This window comes from Protopterus annectens, chromosome 13.part0 (genome assembly GCF_019279795.1).
Source record: "Protopterus annectens isolate FY-2018-M chromosome 13.part0, PAN1.0, whole genome shotgun sequence".
In the NCBI taxonomy this organism is placed as follows: Eukaryota; Metazoa; Chordata; order Ceratodontiformes; family Protopteridae; genus Protopterus; species Protopterus annectens.
The window spans coordinates 795,866,145-795,887,570 of NC_056747.1; the positions used below are offsets into that span (position 1 = coordinate 795,866,145).

The following is a 21,426-nucleotide window of genomic DNA, read 5'->3' on the forward strand; positions in this document are numbered from 1 at the left end:
ATGCCCGTGCCACGTGGGTGTCGGAGCCGGTCGGAACCGACACCACAGTGGTCAAAGCAGATTCGGCACCGATAGCCATCGGCGCCGAAAGCTTAGTGGATCCAGAATCAGCTCCAGCCGGAGCCGATCTCGACTCTATACGAGTCGGAGCCGAGGCCACAGGCTTAGAAACAGAAGCCTGGGTCTTGGCAGATTTAGTTGATTTTTGTGGGGCCGACTTAGCCGGAGAGCCCTCCGGCTTAAGAAGACCCCTGAGAATCAACTTATTCCTTCTCTCCTGCAGGACTCTCTGGCTGAAGGAGTGACAAATAGCACAGGAGTCCTGCAGGTGAAGAGGGCCTAAACAGTACAGGCAAGAAGTGTGACCGTCTGTCAGAGACATCTTCTGACAGCACGAGTCACACTTCTTAAAACCTGAAACCCTCTCTTTAGACATGGTGCCTAACAAAACACACACACACACACCAGTCCAATTAAATTAAACTAATACCAAAAGGGTATTTAGTAAAATACCAACACACACACCCTAACGGGGGGGGGGGGGATGGGATAGGGAAATTAACTGACTAAAAAAATTAAAAGAGACAGGGATTTCTGTCAGAAAAAGTTAAATTTAAAGTTAAACTATCAAAACAAAAAGTTTTTAACTAAAAAGGGGCTTAAATGTCACAAATGTGAATTACTTACCAGGAGCTGGTAAAGAGAAGACCTCCCAAGCGAAGCGGCAAACGAGATCTGGGTACTTCCTGCCTTGCATCATGGGATATGGGGCTGCCTCGAGCTGGTAAAAGGAGTTCTCGAGCTAAAGCAAGTGCCGAGTCGGAGCCGAGGGATCGGCTCCGAACCCATCAAGCAAGAATGAAGGCGAGATTGACAACTTAACATAAAAAAAAAAAAAATATATATATATATATATATATATATATATATATATATATATATGTATATATATATAAATACTTACTTTATTGCTTATCTTTCACCATTGCTCTCAGATGTCCAGAATTTACCACAAAATATCACTGTCAGATCCCTGAACAATATATATTTTTTTTTATTATTTTTTTAAGGTCGTTGGTGTAAAGTTAAAAAAAATAAATAAATAAATCATCATATTGCTGCTAACCCATCCTTCAGTCAGCATGATAGCTTTGCACCTACCATTTGAACATTGGGAGGTAGAAACCAACAAATGTAAGTCTGATGTGACATGCTTCAGTGACTTGATTGGTCAAGTCAAGTGGAGCACCTTCATCTTGGCGTGCCTGTCACATAGCAGGTGGTGCTATTTTTTTCTTTGAAGCAGTGCGCATGCTGGATTTTATTTATTTTTTTAGAGCAATGAGACTACATATTTTCCTGCTCTAAAATAAATCAAAAAATACACCCTTCTAAAATACAGTGCCTAGGTGATCGCTTGGTGTTGGCCTATGTGTAAGGCCGGCCCTGCATATTTAGCCTCCAGTGAAGGTGTGGGCTTCACTGGGGACATTTCCTCTACCACTCATGCCTCTCTCTACACTTTTGGCCATGAGTGACTGCACACACAGGGGTCAGTTAAATCAGAGTTATTGCCTACTAATGCAGCTGTGTGGATGTAATCAAACATGTATACCTCCCAACTCCCTGTATCACTTTCCCAGATAAAGAAGATTATAGCAAATGGAATTTAAAAGTGTGCATCGACCATCAGCCTATTAGTATGTGACCTGAAATGTTCTTTCTTAGAAAAAAGAAGTTATGTGTTTACCATAACGTTCTATGTGCGATGTCCATCTCAACCTTTATTCTGACTAATGGGTCAAATCCATCCATCGGATCCATCTTGGCCATTTCTCAAGCTCGAGGTCTTCAGCAAAGCTCGTGGATATCCTTCTTTACCCATAATGCAACACCCTAGCTTCCACAGATCTTGTTTGCCCCTAGCAGTCTTACACACAATATATATATATATATATATATATATATATATATATATATATATGGGTCCATGTCAGATGGATGAAAACCCAGATCACCGACGACCACATCGCCGAGACGATATCACCGACAACATGCATCCCCGACAACGGTGAATAGTGCAGAATGGGAGTTATTCCAATTCTCTCACTGTAGTGCGATTTTGGAGTTGGTATATTTAAGTAGGGGTGTGTGGGGGGTGCAGGGGGGCTTGCCCCCCTGCTAGACATGTTTTAAGGTGTTTTTTGAATGTATTACGGGAATGGGAATGTATGCCGTTCTGTAATACATTGATTTACCGTTGTTGGGGGTGCATGTTGTCGGCGATGTGGTCGTTAGTGATCTGGGTTTTCGTCCATCTGACATGGACCCATATATATATATATATATATATATATATATGTATATATATATATATATATATATATATATATATATATATATATATAAATATATATGTGTATATAATGCAAACTATACACAATAGTATAAATTATGAGGCTCCCAAAAGTATAGGCTGGGTATGGTGGGAGGGTTGTGAGAATAAAGGTTGAGATGGCCAACACGCATGGAACTTTATGGTGAGTACATAACTTCTTTATGTGATTCTCAATCTCACCTTTATTCTCACTGATGGGACCACGTCCCCAGCAACCTGACTGAACTGGCACCTCACCTAAGTGTCATGTTTAATCATACCCTCACCTCAGGCTTTGTGCCCACTGAGTGGAGCACAGCTACAGTTATCCCACTCCATAAGGGGGGATCCACCTTGGATCCTGGGAACTACCGCCCCATCAGTCTGAAGAGCCTGATCTGCAAGGCCATGGAATGTATTATCATGGAACTTATAAACAAAGACATTGGCAACCTTAAAACACTGGACCCCACCCAGTTTGGGTTCGTGAAGGGCTGATCTTGTCTCCTGAACCTTACTGACTTCTTCGAATCAGTCTCCAGAGCAGTGGACGAGGGTAAGGCAGTCCACACAGCCTATCTGGACCTCGCCAAGGCCTTTGACACCATCCCCCACTCTGGAATCATAGATAAACTTACTAAGATGGGCATTAATCCCTACATCACTCGATGGGTTGCCAACTGGCTTACTGACAGAACCCACACTGTAAAAGTAGCTGACTCCAAATCCAACTCCAGACAAGTGACAAGTGGAGTACCTCAGGGTTCAGTCCTGGGACCTCTCTTGTTTGGCATCTACTTCTCTGAAGTACAGGCCAACACTAAGGGACTCTGGCTAACAACGTTTGCAGATGACTGCAAACTGGGAGCCATTATTGAATCCCCAAATGATATGGATACTCTACAAAAGGGCCTTACAGAAACAGATGCTAGGTGCCAGAGCCATGGGCTCAAGGTCAACGCCAAGAAATGTATAGTTATCCCCTTTGGGAAAAAACATGTACCCATGGCAGTACACTAAACACTGAAAGTGTGATAAGAGGCTTAGGGACACAGGTGGACAGTGGTCTCACCTTCAATAACCACACTGCCACAACAGTCAGGAAATCCTTCTATGTGGCACACCTCATCACTAAGGGCTTTTCATCCAGAAAAAAGGAGGTCATTGTCCCACTGTACTCATCCCTCATTAGACCCATTATAGAATACAACGTCCCATTTGGTATGTACCTCTCAAGACACCTACAACAACTGGAAAGGCCGCAGAAATACCTCACTAAAAGAATCACAGGCCTAAAGCAGATGCCCTGTGCTGACCACCTTAAGAAACTCCAGCTATACTCTGTTGCATATCGTCTACTCCGAGGCGATCTCTGCTTAACATACAAGGCCATGTCAAACCCAGAGCTGTTGGACATGCTACACTTAAAGAAATCCCAATCCCTCAGAGCCACACGCTCCAGGGATCTAAATCTTGTCATCACAATAAACAAAACATGCTGAAGGGATAGGTTCTTGACCCATAGACTCCCCAGACTCTGGAATAGACTGCCCATACATGTCAAGCAGAGCACCTCTTTGGCCCTCTTCAAAAGGAACATTGATGATTGGATGGGAGAAAGGAAATCCACCCCAGGGATCATGTCAGTCGCCCTGCTAGACAGGGGTCCAGGGAAGTAAATAGTGTAGGAAGAAATAGCCAGGGAATTGTTATGGCTAGGCTTGTACAGGCCCTAGGGCCAATAGCCTAGTACCAACCTATGAACCTATGACTCTTGGGTGGCTCTTGGGAGAATATTCTCAGAACCATAGAACCAAGAGAGGCTCTACTCCTAGAGGCCAAATCCACTTTGTAATGAATAATAAAGGTATGAGGTTTTGCCCAAGTAGATGCAGCAGAGATGTTGTCCAATGATAACCTAGCTTGAAAGGTTGCAGACATGGCTACAGACCTTGTGGAATGAGCTTTAACAGCATTTGGATGGGGTCTGCTCTTAGAATCATAAATGTAGGACATACATACTGTAAGCCATTTAGATAAAGTTACTTTTGTGACTGGTTGACCTTTTTAGTGTCAGAATAAGAGATGAAGAGCTGATCTGATTTTCTAATTTCAGAAGTTCAATGTAAGTAGAAACATAACTGTCTATGAACATCTAGGAGATGCAGTGGATATTCTCCTTTATTCTGGAAGTTAGAGAAGAAAACTGGCAGCAGTATAGATTGATTGAGGCTACTTTCCTACACAACCCTCGACAGAAAAGAGGAGTTAATGCATAAAGAAACTCTTTCCTTATAAAAAACTAGGTATGGGGGCTTGGCAGACAAAGCTTGCAATTCAGCAACTTTTCTGTCTGAAGTAATAGCCACTAAAAATAGTGTTTTCCAGGACAGGAATTTCTACTTACATGTAGCCAATGGTTCAAAGGGAGGACAGATAATGTTAGAAAAGATGCAATTGAGATCCCAAGGGGGTATTAGATTTTTATGTGTGTGGGGGGGGGTCTTAACATAGTAGTTTCTTTCAAATATGCTTTACAAAGTCTGTGTAACATGATTCCAGAACCATTTTCTCTTACATGGAAATTGGAAATTGCTGCCAAATGAACTCTAATAGTTACTACAGCAGATCCTTCATTGAAAAGTTTTGCCAAAAACTCTAAAATAGAATGTATGGGCAAAGAAAATGGGTCTATCTGATTATCAGTGGCCCATATAACAAATCTCTTCCATTTACTTATGTACAATTTTAGTGCAGATGCTTTATGGGAAGATATATGTTTGACTGGAGAAGAAAGAGATGGAAACCTGGTGATTTGGGGAACTGGAGCAGCCAAGCTGTTAGTCTGAGACTGTCCAGGTTGGATTCCTGATGGGTGAGTCAGAAGGTCTGGAGCAGGGTCCAGAATCCATGGTTCATCCCGAAGGTGAGGTTGAAGAAAGGGGGAACAGATTTGATGAGGCCAATAGGGGGCAATCAGGATTATTGTTGTCTCCAACAAATTTGCTTTCTGCAGAAATGTGGGAGTTAGAGGGATTGGAGAAAAGGCATAAAGAAGTCTCTGAGGCCAATAGTGTACAAGTACATCCCTTGGTGACTCCCCCGTGGGGTGGATCAGGATGAAGTAGTCGCTGCATTTGGCATTGGTGAGTGATATAAAGAGATGGCAGCAAGGCTGGCCCTATTTCTGGAATATGTCTTCCATAACTTTCTGGCTCAGGTACCACTCATGTGGCCATAAAATGGCTTTGCTCAGTTTGTCTGTAATCACACTGGATTTCCCTGAGATGGCATTGCTATCAGAAATCAATTGGAGGGGTAGCCCATTGCCAGACTCTCATAGCTTCTCGACAAAGGGGGTAAGATCTGGATCCTGCCGTGAGGGCAGTGTCTGCCATTATTGTCCCCCCCCACCACCACCTCTACGGGACCTTTCACCCTGTGTGTCTTGGAAAGACCTCTGTGATTTTCTGAACCATTTCTTTCCACCACCTCTCTGACCTTTGGGAAAGGGTCTAGTAGGTGTGGAAAATGTACTCTAACGGCAGATAAGGTCTTGCCTTCTTGTTCATACCTGGTGAACATTTCTTTTACTTTAGGCCCAAAAAGAGAAGCGCCATCAAAAGGGGAGTTAATGAAGGAAGATTTGAAGGACTCCGCAAAATCGCAAAGGCACATCCAGGCCTGCCTCCTGAGAGAAACGCTTGAACCCACTGCTCTATTCATTCCATCTGCTGCATATGATATGAGCCTTGTGGATGAGTTAATAACTGAATTTAGGGTGGCAAGCTGAGTATTGACTTTATCTGCCACTGCATCAGCCACAGCTCCTTGGAGGGAGTCTGATAGTTCATTTAGCAGGTCCCTCTGCAATCTGGTGAAGTGGGTAAGATAATTCAGTGACCATAAGGCAAAGGTTGCTGATGAAAAGACATACTTCCCATACTTATCCATAGTCCTGGAATCCTTATTTGGAGGATGAATAGAGGAAATAGTCTCGGAAAGTTCCTTTTTAGTGGCCACCTCCAACTACCATGGCATCAACCGCTACACCTTTCGTCAAAAGTTTCTTGCCCTTAGGGGCTGTAATATACTTATTTAGCCATCTAGGAGTAGGCTTTATGATAATGGGGGTCTCCCAAGTCTTCCGAGAGATTAACTCAATAAACTCATCGGAAGGAGGGGTCACCCAAGAGGATGAGGGGTGACACCCAAAGGCCTTCAGGTAAACTGACTCCTTGGCTGAAGGGAAGGTGGCCTGCCAGTCCCCTCTCTGCTTTAAAACTTCCAGGATGTCTCCAAAAGAGACATCTTTAGGAGGTGACTGTGGAGACCCTTCTGCTTCCTCAAGGTTGGTATCAGATGTGATGGAATCCTCTGGGGAGCTGAGATGCTTCCTGTTGCATGTCCTCCGGGGACCTCCTCAGTGGGATATTCTTGGGAGGTTTTGGAAGAGAGGGGAGTCCCCTGCTGGACATCCTGAGGCCTAGTGTCTCTGTGGACCTGTGGAGAGGGTAGGTGAGAAGGCAAAGACACCTGGCTAGAATTGTAAGGAAGATCCGAAGGAAATTGCGTCTCAGACTGAGAAGTAGTTAGAACTCTCCTCTTAACTTCAAAGGCAATCTGCCCCAACTCCGAAGAAATCACTGGATCTGACAAATGAGTTGTAGGAGTAAATAGAACCTCTGGAGTAGAAGACAGAAGCTCTGTAGCTGAGGTAGGAGCCAAAGGTCAGATCCGGAGAGATCCGAACCAACTCCGCATACCCAACTGGAGAGTGTCAGCTCCCAGAGGTCTCCTGCTCTGAAAGGGTGGAAACACTCAGGGCAGATACCAGATCTGAGGATCCTATGGGTCCTGGATCCAATACAGGCACAAGCTGAATATCAAAATCTTCTGTCTCCGAAGCTGAAGGATGGATCGGAGGAGGGGCAGACACAGAGGGGGAAGACTGTGTCTGATCCGATTCCTTTGGGCTCAGATCCAACAATAATTTGGCTAAGGCCAGTGTCTATAACAGCCTCTCCACTACGATATCCACATCTTCATCAGAAAAACTTCTGGTGGACCGGGTAGAGAGGGTAGGTGATCTTGCTAGAAAAGGTGATGGGAGCCAAGAGTGGACTGGTTCCAAGGAAGGCAACTGGCTCCTATATGTTAACTGAGAAGGTAAGGTCGGCTTTGGAGGTGAGGGTTCTTATTGCTGCAAAGAAGCCTTGGATCTGACTTGAGTCATCTCCTCTGGTATTTCCTTTGGAGCTGACAGCTCAGGAGCTTTCTGCTTTGGCTCCAAAGAAGATCTTGGCTCTGAAGAAGCTCATTTTTGCAGTCTATCCAATTTTTCAGATTTTGAAGAAGATGATTCCAGCAATATAGCATCAGAAAAGGGGATCTTAATCAGACCTTTTAGAATGAGCTTACTTTTGTGCTCCATCAATGCCCTATGGTTAAATTCCGTGGCAGATGGAGCACCACTCCTGTAAATGAAGAGGTCTCTAGCAATATACTCATAAAATGTGCATATCACTAAGGGGCATATTTTTCCCACCTTTCTCACACTTTTTGAAGCCCAGAGGCTTCCCTTCCTGCTTTTGAGACATGCCTGTAACACAAAAGAAGAACAGGACACATGTTCACAACACACTCAGAAACAGTCCTCTAACTTAAATAGACAGAAAAGCTTGAAAGTGCAGAGATTTTTTTTAATTAGAAAGGAGGGGGAAAAGATAGAGAAAGGAAGAAGAATGTCCTCTAATTTAAACGGATGTTAGTTAAATGTTCTCTAACTCAAACAGATGATAACAACTAAGTAAAGGAAGTATAGAGTAATGGACACATGTTAAAGGGTAAATATATATATAAGCTAGACTAATAAAAAAGGATTTTTAAACTATCAGAAATTATATATCTATAATACTAAGAAAAAGAATACCAAAAACACTTAGCCCAGAGCTGCTAGACAACGTCTTCGCTGCAAGGCAAATGAGATCTGAGGAAGCTAGGGGGTTGCATTATGGGTAAAGAAGGATGCCCACCAGCTTTGCTGAAGACCTCAAGCTTGAGAAATAGCTGAGACAGATCCTATGGATAGGATCCGACCCATCAGTGAGAATAAAGGCAAGATTGACAACATTGCATCAGTAGATTAAAAATGAAGTATTACACTCTTTCTACTTGGTTTCATTTCTTCAGAATATGATAGAGGCATTTCTGCATATAGTCTCATAGGTAAGTACTAGGCTAGCTGCCCTTGCAGACCACTTTAAGCCTAGCTAATTTTCATTTTTTGCTCGAAATAACCTATCATGTTTGGTTATAGATTGGTCTTACCCATCCTACAGTCAATAATTATTATATTACCAGTAATATAATATTGAATACTGAACTGACAAACTATAGACCCATAGCCATTCTTCTACCCCTCACCAAAATACTAGAGAAATGTATTCACGCCCAGCTTCTAAACCACCTTCTATCTAACAACCTCTTATCTCACACACAGCATGGTTTTCGACCTCACCATAGTACAACAACCGCCCTCCTCAGCTTCACTGAAATAGTAAATCAACACAGAAATCATGGTAAATTTGTATCCTCCATCTTTCTAGACCTCTCCAAGGCCTTTGACACAATTTCTCACCAAAATCTGCTGTCAGAGATCACCACCCTAAAACGTAGCCACTCTTCCCTAACTTGGTTCAACAGCTACCTTACTGGCCACCAGTAAGCTGTTAAATGGAAACAGGAACTATCATATTAAGCTAGTCTCTTGGTACTGAATTAACCCCGTCCTTACTAACCAAACAAGACTAGACCTTGCTAGAACACATCTCCTGTCCACTCCATTCACTAACCTAAGCAAAACTGACCTAACTAAACTCGAGTCCTGCTACAAGATAGCCAAATTCACAATGAGCTCCCCTGACAGATCACACCACTGTTGTTCCCTACAACAACTAAACTGGTTAGAACTTCCCCAGCACTTAACCTTCACCCAACCCATCATCAACCACCACATTGTATACCAACCTGACAGGACTCCTGCCCTACAACAAATGCTGCAGCCCTATGCTACTACTCAACAACTCTGATTGACACATAAAACATTACTAAATGTTTCCAAAAGCAGCAATAAAACTGGAGATGCCCTCTACTCCCATTATATCTCCAAAATCTGGAACATAGTTCCCCAACATACTCTAAACATTACCAGCCCACCTCAATTTTAAAACCTGCTAAAAGAGTACTTTAACAGCAAATGGATCTGCTCTTGTATCAGCCCTGGCTAACACCATCCAATGTCCTCCTCATCTTTTTCTCTTCCTGGATACAGTCACCCCAGAGTACCCTTACTAATAACCACTGTACCTCTCCACTATCCCCCTACCTCTAACCTTCTTAGTCTAGGTACTCAATAAATATGAATGTTTCCACTCTATTGTTCTAAGACTCTTGTAGCCCACTATTTTTAAAGAATTGCAGTTTTGGCAAGTAACCTGTTTAAAAAAATTGCTCTGTGTCTGTTATACTTTGCAACTGTCTATATCTCTGCTTCAACTATCTTGATTTACAACAGTCAATACCTGCCTCGTTATACTGTGAATTGTGCCTGTAAGTCTAAGTCTATGTATTTTATGCTACGGAGGTTTTCTCTGCGGGCCTCCACTGAAAATGGGCTTCCACCCAGTAGGAACATCCTGGTAAACAAATGTAAATAAATAAATAAAAATAACTGGGATCATAAGACAGATAATTTGAGGGAGACCTGTACATGGGATAATGGATTCAGGAGTTGCCTCTGTCCATTAGTAGTACAGGGGGGAAGTCCTGGAGTAAATTTTCTCTTTCCCATCCTTACATCTAAGTTGCACTTGAAAATGGACAGGGATGCACTCTGTATCATACATGAAATATACCAGTCCTTCTAAACTGTTCTGTTGATGTTGCAGAACAGGTTTAGTTCCCTAGACTGAGTATTTATGATACCATTTGACTTGTTGATGTGCAAATAAATTCATCTGTAATGGGTCAGAGGATGCCTTGTATGCCAGACACAGGTCATCTCTTAGCAGTCTGTAGGATACAGAGTATAGTGACAGGGCTTTGAGTTGGTCCATGTAGGACATGTGGTTTAGACCTTGTATCCTTTTAGTAAGGTACCTCTGTGGATGTTGTTGCATGTGTTTGGACAGATACATGCCAAAGGGGGCATTATATTCAATGGCTGAGTAAAGGGGGGCAATGACATCCCTAGATGTAGACGAAATTCCTTTGTTTATAAGCCGTACCATACAGAAGGACTTTCTTACACCCATGTTGGTCAAAAATGAGGTCACTATCCACAGAGGTTCCCAAATCCTGAACATCTGTGTCAACTCATAGGGGTGTATTGTCCATGTGGTTGTCCCCGGGGGTAGGTGACTTCCCGAAGGATAGAATAATGCATTTTTTGGCATTTAGTTTCAGACGATGATTTTGACACCAGTTATTTGAGACAAATCTTCCTGAAGGATGGCAAAGTCATTTGAGGATTTGATGACTGCTCCCAGCTTATAGGATGTCCAAATGTAGTTAACCAGAGCCCTTTGGTATAGTCTTTTACTTCAGAAAAGTAGATGCCAAACAGGAGAGGTCCCAGCATAGAACTCTGGGGGACTCCACTGGTGACTGGTCTCTCTGTTTAGGTAACGTCCCCTATTTTGATTATCTGCATCCTGTCTGTGAGCCAGTTAGCCATCTAGCAGGTGACATATCAGTTAACTCCCAGTTTATTTAACTTTTCTACTATGCCTAAGTATGGAAATGTGTCAAAAGCTTTGGCCAGGATGAGGTATGTGGTGTGTACCATATTACCTTCATACATTACTTTGGTGACCTTTTCAAAAAAATCCAGCAGGTTGCATAAGCATGACATGCCCTGGACAAATCCAAACTGAGATGGGTCCAGTGTTTGGAGATTCCCTATGTCCTGACTGATTAATTCCAAGATAAGTTTTTTTAATGGCTTTGCATATGCTATTCAGACTTACAGGTCTGTAATTGCCTGTATCTGTGGAATGTCCTCCCTTATGCAGGAGAATGACTTTAGCTGTTCTCTATTTGCTTGGTACAAAACCTGTATAGAGGCTGAGATTGAACAGTGTTGTTAGGGTTGTGGCTATTTAAGATGCATCCAGGGATATTGTCAGGAGCAATCTACGCAGTATTTTTAGCTTTTGATAGCACTCTTAGGACTTGGTCTTGTGTAATAGCCAGAGGTCAGCTAGTTTCAGGTATATCTTGATGGACAGACAGAGGGGAGAGAGAGGAGTAAAGTTAGAGCTAAATTTAACAGCCATTAGGTTTGCTATATCTTCAGCCTCAGTGTAGATAACATCGTTCACAATCAGCTCAGTGCATTGCTACATTGTGCTTTTATATGCCTTATGACTGTATGGCTTGGGTAGCTATTTTAGCCTCAAACTGGTCTGTAACATTCTGGGAATTACTCTTCTTTCTTTTGGTCAAAGTTATTTCCCTTTTATTGTAAAGCTTGTTGATATTATGATTCCACTGGCTTCCTATTGAAATGTTGGCACTTGAAATGCCTAGTGCCAAATTGAAGAAAAAAAGACAGAAAACACAGAAGAGTGAATCTCGAAGATTACACTCCTTCTTAAAATGTCTTTTTGCATGGGAAGCCAAGCCCCCCTGCACTACCCTGAACTTATATATACCAACTCAGACATCGCCATTCCTCGGAGAAAAGGGAATATTCTGAGAAATAGCATTTTGGACACGGTAAGTGTAAGTCCGATCTTTCAGCTATTCAGTCTCCATATTTCAGGACTTGCTCTAGTGTGCCCCAGCATTTCAAATGGTTACCAGGTCCACCACGTGAGTTTGTTTCTGGGGCCTTTATACATCTGTTTAGATATTTATAAATATCTATATTTATATCTGGAACTGTTCCCTATAAGCCTCCCACCATTCCTTATCATTCTCATCAACTTCTGTGGGAAATATGGTTCCAGATGATACATCTGGCTGATATGAAAACACCATACCCCCCCAAGTCATGTGTATATCACATCATAACTCATATTTTAAATGCCCACTATTGCTATAATAATAAGTAATATAAGGTCCAAGAGCACTAATATTGTACACACACATATGTATATATATATATATATATATATATATATATATATATATATATATATATATATATATATATATATCTTTAGCTTTTGAGCATATAGTGGTTCTTTAGCAGCACAGCTTTTTTTTTAATTAGAATGGAAATTTAATTTAATTCCAGGTTCAAGTCCCAGTAGAGGCATGCAATTACTTAACACTTATGATTTATTCATTTCATAGATATCTATAGTATGTATACTCCTGGGTATCTTGGGTGTTTGCAATAAGTAATCATTTAAAGTGCCTTGGTTGTGTATTGAAGAAGATCAACATACTTTGATATTCTTAGGACTTGACCACCTCAGTGGTACAGCCAGTAATGTAATTAGAACAGTTTTGAATCAAATACCATCTATAGGAGTTGGAAGTATAACACTGGTTGTGAAGGACGGTTTTCAGGCCATTGCTACATATGAAAATGCAGTCTGTTCAAATGAGATCACTACAGTGGAAATTCATCTCTCCCTGGGATGCAGAGACCTTGGAGCTGATTATTTTTAAGGAAGATAGTTGCCCCCACATCCCCACCTATACAGTTTTGCCACCTCCCTCACGCAAAGAAAAGGATGCAAATTCCACTGAGAACATTCAGTTTTCAAATATATGTGAAATTTGAAATTCCAACATTCACAGCTATGGCATGTGACCAAGAAATGTCATCATTTTTCACTTACATTTGTTTGTGTTTTACAGATATGCATATTATAATATCATATACTGTATAAGTATGACCACACTGCTGGAATCAAACAAAACGGGAATGTTTAACTTTAATCTAGGATGGCAGGACATGAATACATCTATTTGCTGACAAAACATAAAATTATTCCTGCCTAATATTATTTTAAATGTTGACCCCCCCAAAAAAAGATAATTTATTTAGCTTACCTTTCTAGAGAAACTGCATCAAAAGAAGGCTGCAAGGTGAACAGAAAATGTAGTTAGTATACAATATGCAAAGCATTTCAGGCTTCTGTCCCTTATATAAACTGTTTCTGTATTTGCCTACTATTGTTATAACTAGGACTGTTGTAGATTCCTGACTATAGCTTTAACATGCATATGTAGTGGCTGTCAGAGACCCGTTAATGAAAAGCACTGCAGTGTGAAGCGCTAATCCATGCTTAATCTAATGTCATCATATCAGTGAGCGAGCTACATATGTGATTTCTGTGGCATTATTTATTTCCTTTACAGGTATCCAGTCCTGTCACTAATGTGATGCTACTTTACAAAGATAGATGTCATACTCCAAATTAAACTAGATGGATGCAGGAGTCTTGTTGCATGAGAAAACTCTATAGTTGACTGTAAATTCTCCAGAAATTTAATATTATGTGACATTATATAAATTCTGCAGAAAATTATATAAGTGCAGAATTGTATAATTCCAGTAATCTAGCTGCAACAGATACCATCCTGTGGCATTATGATGGATTCTTTTTCAAGGATCTATTATTGAAATTTAGTTTGCTGGCAATTAACTTGCTGATCCAAGTATTTTAAAACTTTGCTACAATGAAAGTAGTGTGTTTACCACACATGGAGCTGTAAAACAAAATACAGTAGTGCCTGCTGACTTAGCTGTGCAGGAACAACTCATAAATGTAAATGATTCTGGTGAGGGGAAGCCACCTTAGGGTCCTTCAGCATTATTTACAGAGACTGGTGCTACCAATATGTGGTGGTAATAGGATGCCTGTCTTGGCAACATTGAGTGCCTTCTGGCATGAGTTGTGGAGTCATCTGATTGCAAGACCCTGCCTGTAAAATCACCAGAGGAACCACCTATCCATAACATAGTCCAGCCAGGTAATTGATGCCTCTGGGATGCCCTGGCATCCAACCATGCCAGGATTGTTTCATATCCCCAGCCTGGTATTTTCTTTTCTTTATGTGTCATTCCACATTTCTTGTTTATTGTCCAATCCTGTAAATTATCACTTGTCTACCCAGAACTATAGCTAGGTCATCTGGTGCCCAGTTCGGCTTGCTGCAATTAATCACCAGAGGCTGGGCACTTCCGGGCACTTCAGTGCTTTGACAGTTTTCACAAATGCAGCATTGTCATTGATTTAGGAAGACATGATATCCCTGTGGCTACATAAAGCAGTATCAGTACTGCACTGTCAGACCATAGGTACCTACCCATCACACCATCCTGAAAGCTTTGTACATTAGAGCAGCCACCCCATTTTCCCCACCATAGTTACAGGTCAGTGTTTACCTACTGTATGTCTGTGTCCACCCACTATCCTCAAACATTTATGTGTCTGCTAGCCCTATCGCCTGTTCCTGTTGCCTATTTTTCTTCCTGTGTTTCATCCACAGCTTTCCCACCTATCCTAATTTTCTACATATAAAAAAGGGTCTCTTTCAGCTTAAAAAAAAAAAAAAAGAAAAGAAAAAAGAAAAACTTTCCTTTCCACAATCTTTCACACTTGTGGTTACCCTGGTATGTTTCCTTTTGCTTGCTATTCTCCCCTTTTCTCCCCATTTTTATGATGAACATGGTGGGCACTATGCTGTGTAAACTGACATTAGTATATATAATGGCTGCTATGCTACCATTATTGTGCTTGTTGAGAGTGAGACACACCTATGGAGAGCTATACTGAGCATGTGAGCATGTACTGACTTGGCCCCTCTAGCCTGCCTTTGTTGCAAAGTACATCTCATCAGTCACATGCCCTACTGTAGCACTACTCCAGCCATAGAGCGGCCAGCTGCTTCTTCACCCTTTAGCATTACCCTTCTCTTTGATTATACAGTTTTTTGCTTGGACTGCTGGTGCTGTTTAATGCTTTTTGCATGTCTGGTTAGCTATGTGGCTCTCTGCTCACTGAAACTCTCAAAATGTAGCACTATGCAGGTACACAGCACTTGGCTATGAAATCCCAAAACATATATGTATAGGTTTTCTCCTGACACTCTGCCCCCCCCCCCCCACAGTAATAGGCTGGCTGAACTGGCTCCTCTAAGCTTTCCATATATGCACAACATATATAATGCCCTTTGTGGTCTGATTCATGGTTGAAAGAGGTCTAAAATGGCACAGTTCAATTTTATGGAAACAACAAATAAATATATATATATTTTAATTATATAAATAAAATACATGAAAGACTGTGCATGAACCTTCAGCTGAAAGAAACTATAATTTTGTCTTGAAAAATAACACAATTCACTTGTGAGGATTATCAATTTAATGCAAGTACCTATGGCAAATACTTCCAGAATCACAACAAAACTAGAAATATGAACACTTAGGTACTTAAAAATGTTTACAATTTGAAAGAGAAAGCTAAGCAAATTAAAGATCCCTTCTCAGAAAATGTTACATATTTATCATGGCTTTCAAGATTTTTTGAATAAACATTACAAACTTAAGTGCATGCAATGAGAGCACGTTTCGGAATTATTAAAACCAGATATAATACTGTAAAACACATCCAAAGAGAGAAGGATCATAAAAAGATTTGCAGTTGGACAGATGATCATTCCAGCTACCTCAGCAAGGAGTATAACTATCATAACAATGGATGGATGACAGAGACTATGGCTCTGTCCACAGCCGGGTAGATGACTAGGATTTCTACGAAAGCCTGGATGATGTGGATGACTATGTAAAGGCTACCAAATTGATGATGACAGGATAACCGCCCACCCTATGAAGAATTCTCTAAACGTTTTTTTTAATTTTTGTACTCCTTTAGTATAATTGCCTTGATGTTATGACTGATACTTGAATGTTACATAATGTTGAGGGCACTTCATACACCATTTGTTTTATCAAATGGACATAGAGAGGTCTCTGACTTAACTCATTGGTGCTATATTATATGCTAAATAAAACTGAGCTGGGCTACAGAAAACTTGTCCTAAAGATGTGAATTGCCTGCACTAAGATTTAACTAGTAGAGCAAAATGAAAAAAAAGTATAATAGTCTCAAATAGAATATTTATACCGAATTTAAAGCATTATTAATAAAACCTGAACAAACAATATACATAACTTTCACAATGATGCCATCTTAGGGTAAAAAAAAGCCATGCGTATAGGTGACTGGGTGAGTAATGTATAATTTTTTTCAGCAAAGTATTTATAATATTCAGATTTTGGCTGATTTGGGACCACCATGAGGGGACAGATTCCATAATATTCGCGGAATCTGGCACATTTTGCTTAGAGAAGGGCAATCATGGTCACTTTGCCAGAGCTAATAGTAGCTAACAATGGATGCAGGACATGTGTGGGGAACATGGGGTAATGCACATACCCAAGGAAATAGGGAGTTATAAAAGCAGATGTGGAGTATGGGTAAAGAAGATACACAAGAAATATATTGGCATAGGAAAATCTGAGGGACAATTGGAGGGACATGGGCAGTTTTTTTTTTTTTTGGTGGTAATAAGTCCCTCCCCATTTTTGGAGAGTAGATGGAAAGAAAAAGACAGGAGAAAAGGAGGAAAAGGGCAAAATAGTAGGTATACACATATAACAAATATCACATGACATGACAGGCAAAGGTCAGAAATAAACAGTAAGGAAAGGTAAGGTACACAGATGGCACACTCTACAACATGGGCAATGGAAAGTTGACAAACAGGGTGGGGATGCATGGCAGCCACTGTGACATGCAGAAATACATATGTATCCATGCACTATTACATTATGACATGTTGCAAACTGTGTGGCAATCATACATGAATGTGTATGATTGATGGCAGCTGTGTGGTATAAGGTAATAAATAGGGATCATGGTACACACTGGATATTGAATCCAATACCCAAGTAGTCTGTCAGCAGTGCAAATGGAAGCCAAGCAACAGCACAGATGAGCAAATACAGACCAATAAATGCTGGAAAATACCAGCAGAGGACCGAACAGAACCTCAAGCCATGCATGTGAAAGGCAAACAACCAAGCACAATGCAAAACAGCACTGCTGTAGCAAGGCAAAAAAGGGCGCTAGTTACAAAAACAGGTGTACACAACCCAAACAGATGTACAATGGAGTGCATATGCCACAGACATATGCCATGTCAGAGGCAATACACGGGTGTACGCACACACATTTGTATGGTACACACATATGTATGGTACACACAACTGTATGACCTTCACTGGTGTAACAGGAAACTATCGGATAATAATATCAATACACATACACACACTAATGATGTGTAATAATATATGGTTATGTACTTACCATAACATTCCATCTGTGTTGTCTATTTTCATTCTTCCTCAACTGTTGGGTTCGGATCTGATCCTTGGATCTGACTCGGCCGTTACTGAAGCTTGCAGCCACCAAAAACTCTTGAACTCCTCTTACCTATAATACATCAACCCCTAACATACCTCAGATCTTATTTGCTGTCTCACATAAAGTAGAAAGAATCACTACAACTTTCCTGACAGAAAGATCATATCTGGAGCTCAATATTAAGGACAGTGGGGTCCTTATAGTTTTTCATTCTTCCAGAATTTCAAAAGGAAAAAGGGTTGGGGGTTGGTGGGTGGAAAGTTGAGGAAGAATGAAAATGGATGACATAGATGGAATGTTATGGTAAGTGCATAACCTTTTTATCTAATGTTGTCAGTTTTCATTCTATCCTCAACTGCTGGGACAGAGTCCCCAGCAATCTAAAATCCTGGGTGGGTTTTAAGGAAGGATTTTCCTGAGCACAGTTGAGCCAAAACTGCTCTTCCCCTCAATACCAGATCCAATTTATAATGAGTGATAAAGGTATGAGTATTGGACCAAGTTGCAGCCACACAAATGTCTTCCATGGAAGCTCTAGAGAAAAATACTGAAGTAGTAGCCATGGACCTAGTTGAATGGGGTCTTAGAGGTTTTGATAAGAATAAATCCAATTTGCTGTAGATAAATGATATGCAATCCATCAGTCATCTGGTTAAAGCTACCTTTGCAACTGATTTGCCCAATTTAGAATCTGCAAAGGATACAAATAAGTGGTCCATATTTCTAATTTGTTTTGTCCTATGTAAGTAAAAATGTAATTGTCTGTGGAAATCCAGTAAATGCAACATATATTCACCTTTGTTTGCATATTTAGGAAAGAAGACTGGCAAATGAATGGATTGGTTGATACTGGATTCTGACACCACCTTAGGAAGGAAAGACACATTGGTACGCAATGTGACTCTATCCTTATGAAACATCAAGTAGGGTGGTTTAGATGGCAATACTTGTAGTTCTGAAATTCTTCCAGCAGAGGTAATGGCCATTAGAAAGATGTTTTTCCAGGTTAGGAACTTAAGATCATATGTAGCTGCTGGCTCAAAGAGGGAATGAGTCAAAGCTTGCAGTACCAAGTTCAAATCCCATGGAGGAGTAGGGTTTTATATGGGGGGGGGGGTCTCAGCAGGAATGTGCCTCTCAAAAATGCTTTACAAAGTTTAGATGAAGCCACAGAAGAATTCTCAATCCAATATGAAAATTAAAGATTACGACTAACTGAACTTTAATAATTGAGGAACTAGCTCCCTCATTAAAAATCATTGCCATGGGGGGGGGGGGGGGGTCAGTCATGGAGTAGATGGTCCCTCAGTAATTCCCCCAGTGGAGAATCAGGGCAAAGAAGCTGCTGCACTTGTTGTTTAGGGGAGATGCAAAAAGATCACAGCAAGGCTGTCCCCACTGATGAAAAATCTCTCTGATTGAGAGACCACTTGTGAGGTAGATGAATGGACCTTCTCAATTTGTCTGCTATCACATTGGACTTTCCCAAAATGTGTGTTGCTATCAGAAAGCGGTTGGATAAGATCACTCATTGCCACACTCTGAGTGTTTCTCAACACAAGGGGTAAAATCTGGGTCCTCTTTGCTTGTTGATGTACCAAACTACTGATATATTGTCTGTTTGACTCACAATTGTCCCTAAAGGGAGAGCATTTTGGAAGGCCTACAACTCTAAGAGCACTGCTCTCATCTCTAGAACTTTGATATGCAAATTGGCATCTTTGGGGGATGAAGTGAATTGAACTGCTCTCCCCAGGAAGCCCCCCCCCCCAAATCTGGGAAGCATCCATGGTCACTGTGGTCTTGATTTGAGGGAGAATGAAAGGACAACTTTGCAGAACCTGATTTGACCAAATCCACTGCCAAAGGTATTTCATGATTGTTATTTGTGCTAACATGCGCTGCAAAAAGAATTGACCACTGTGTTGCTAACATCCTTTGGAGAATTCTCATATGAAATCTTGCTACAGGGACCAAGATGATGGCAGCTGACAATGACCCCAAGGCTTGAAGACTTAAGATGGCTGAAATTTTGGTATTGCAAATTATTTTCCCGACCTGGAATCTGATAGTCTGCACTCTTGAGAGAGGAAGAGAAGTTGTCACTAATGTCGTGTTGAAGACTGGTCCTACGAATTCCAAGGTTTGAGTTGGTTGCAACTGAGACTTCCTGTAATTTATGGTTATCCCCAGATGAGAACAAGTCTGGATCACCTGATCTCTTGCTGATAATAGTAGATGCCTGGTTGGGGTGGTAATGAGCCTGTCATCTAGATATGGAAACACTCAGAATCCCTGCAGTCTCAAGTGAGATGCTACTACTGCCATGCATTTGGTGAACACCCTGGGGGCTCTGGTGAGGCCAAAGGGCAGTACTCTGAACTGGTAGTGACTGTCTCCCAGCTGGAACAGTAAATACCTTCTGGATTATACTACACATCCTGAAGATAAAGGTATTTTTGGATTAGAGATGGATGGACCCAGAAGGTTCAAATCTAGGTACTCTGAAATAACTGGTGGGATCAGAGTAGGGCTGCCACCTTTTAAGTGGGCCAAAGTGGGACATGGGGGTGTGGCCAATATGACACTGGCCACACCCTCTACCTTGACATCACCACAGGAGTGGTGAAGGATATGCTGTTATGGTTACGATGGGTGGCTGGTGGAGTGGCTAGCTAGCTGGCTGCTGGAGTGGCTGGTTGGCTGGCTGCTGGAGTGGCTAACTGGTTGATGGAAGTAGCAGCTGGAAGGATGAATGACTGGGTGTGTGGCTGCATGAATGGATGGCTGGTTGCATGAATGGATGGCTGGCTGTATGAATGGATGGATGGCTGTATGAATGGATGGCTGGCTGTATGAATGGATGGATGGCTGAATGAATGGCTGGCTGGATGGCTGGCTGCATGAGTGGATGGCTGGCTGAATGAATGGCTGGCTGGCTGCATGAATGGATTTATAGCTGGTTGCATGAATGGATGGATGGCTCACTGGCTAGATGAATGAATGGCTGGCTGGATGAATGAATGGCTGGCTACATGAATGAATGGGTGGCTGGCTGCATGAATAGGTGGCTGGCTGGATGAGTGAATGGTTGGCAGGCTGGATGAATGAATGGTTGGTTGGCTGGCTGGCTGGCTGGCTGGATGGATGGATGGATGGATGGATGGATGGATGGATGGATGGATGGATGGATGGATGGATGGATGGATGGTTGGATGAATGGATGGCTGGCTGGATGAATGGATGGCTGGCTGGATGGATGGATGGATGGATGGATGGATGGATGGATGGATGGATGAATGGATGGCTGGCTGGATGAATGGATGGCTAGCTGGCTGGTTGGATGAATGGATGGCTGGCTGGCTGGATGATTGGCTAGTTAGATGAATGGATGGCTGACTGGCTGGATGAATGGCTGGCTGGATGGATGGATGGATGGACGAATGGATGGATTGCTGGCTCATTAGAAAAAAAAACAAAAAAAAAACCAAATCTCGGTCATTGTTTTAGCGGTTGTAGAAGCGCTTAAAACAAAGCGCTCCTACAGCCGTGATTTTTGCAGGGCTCTTCCAGTGCCAATCCCCACCCCTTTCATAA

General features: G+C 41.7%; 1 protein-coding gene across 1 annotated transcript in view; it reads right to left on the reverse strand.

Moving 5' to 3' along the window:
• LOC122787678 overlaps window positions 1–21,426 on the reverse strand; it is a 970,705-nt gene that overhangs the window by 138,892 nt on the left and 810,387 nt on the right. Inside the window, exon 15 of the mRNA XM_044054524.1 lies at window positions 13,448–13,476. Within this exon, the coding sequence (XP_043910459.1) occupies window positions 13,448–13,476 (29 nt within the window). The remainder of the gene's footprint in view (window positions 1–13,447; window positions 13,477–21,426) is intronic.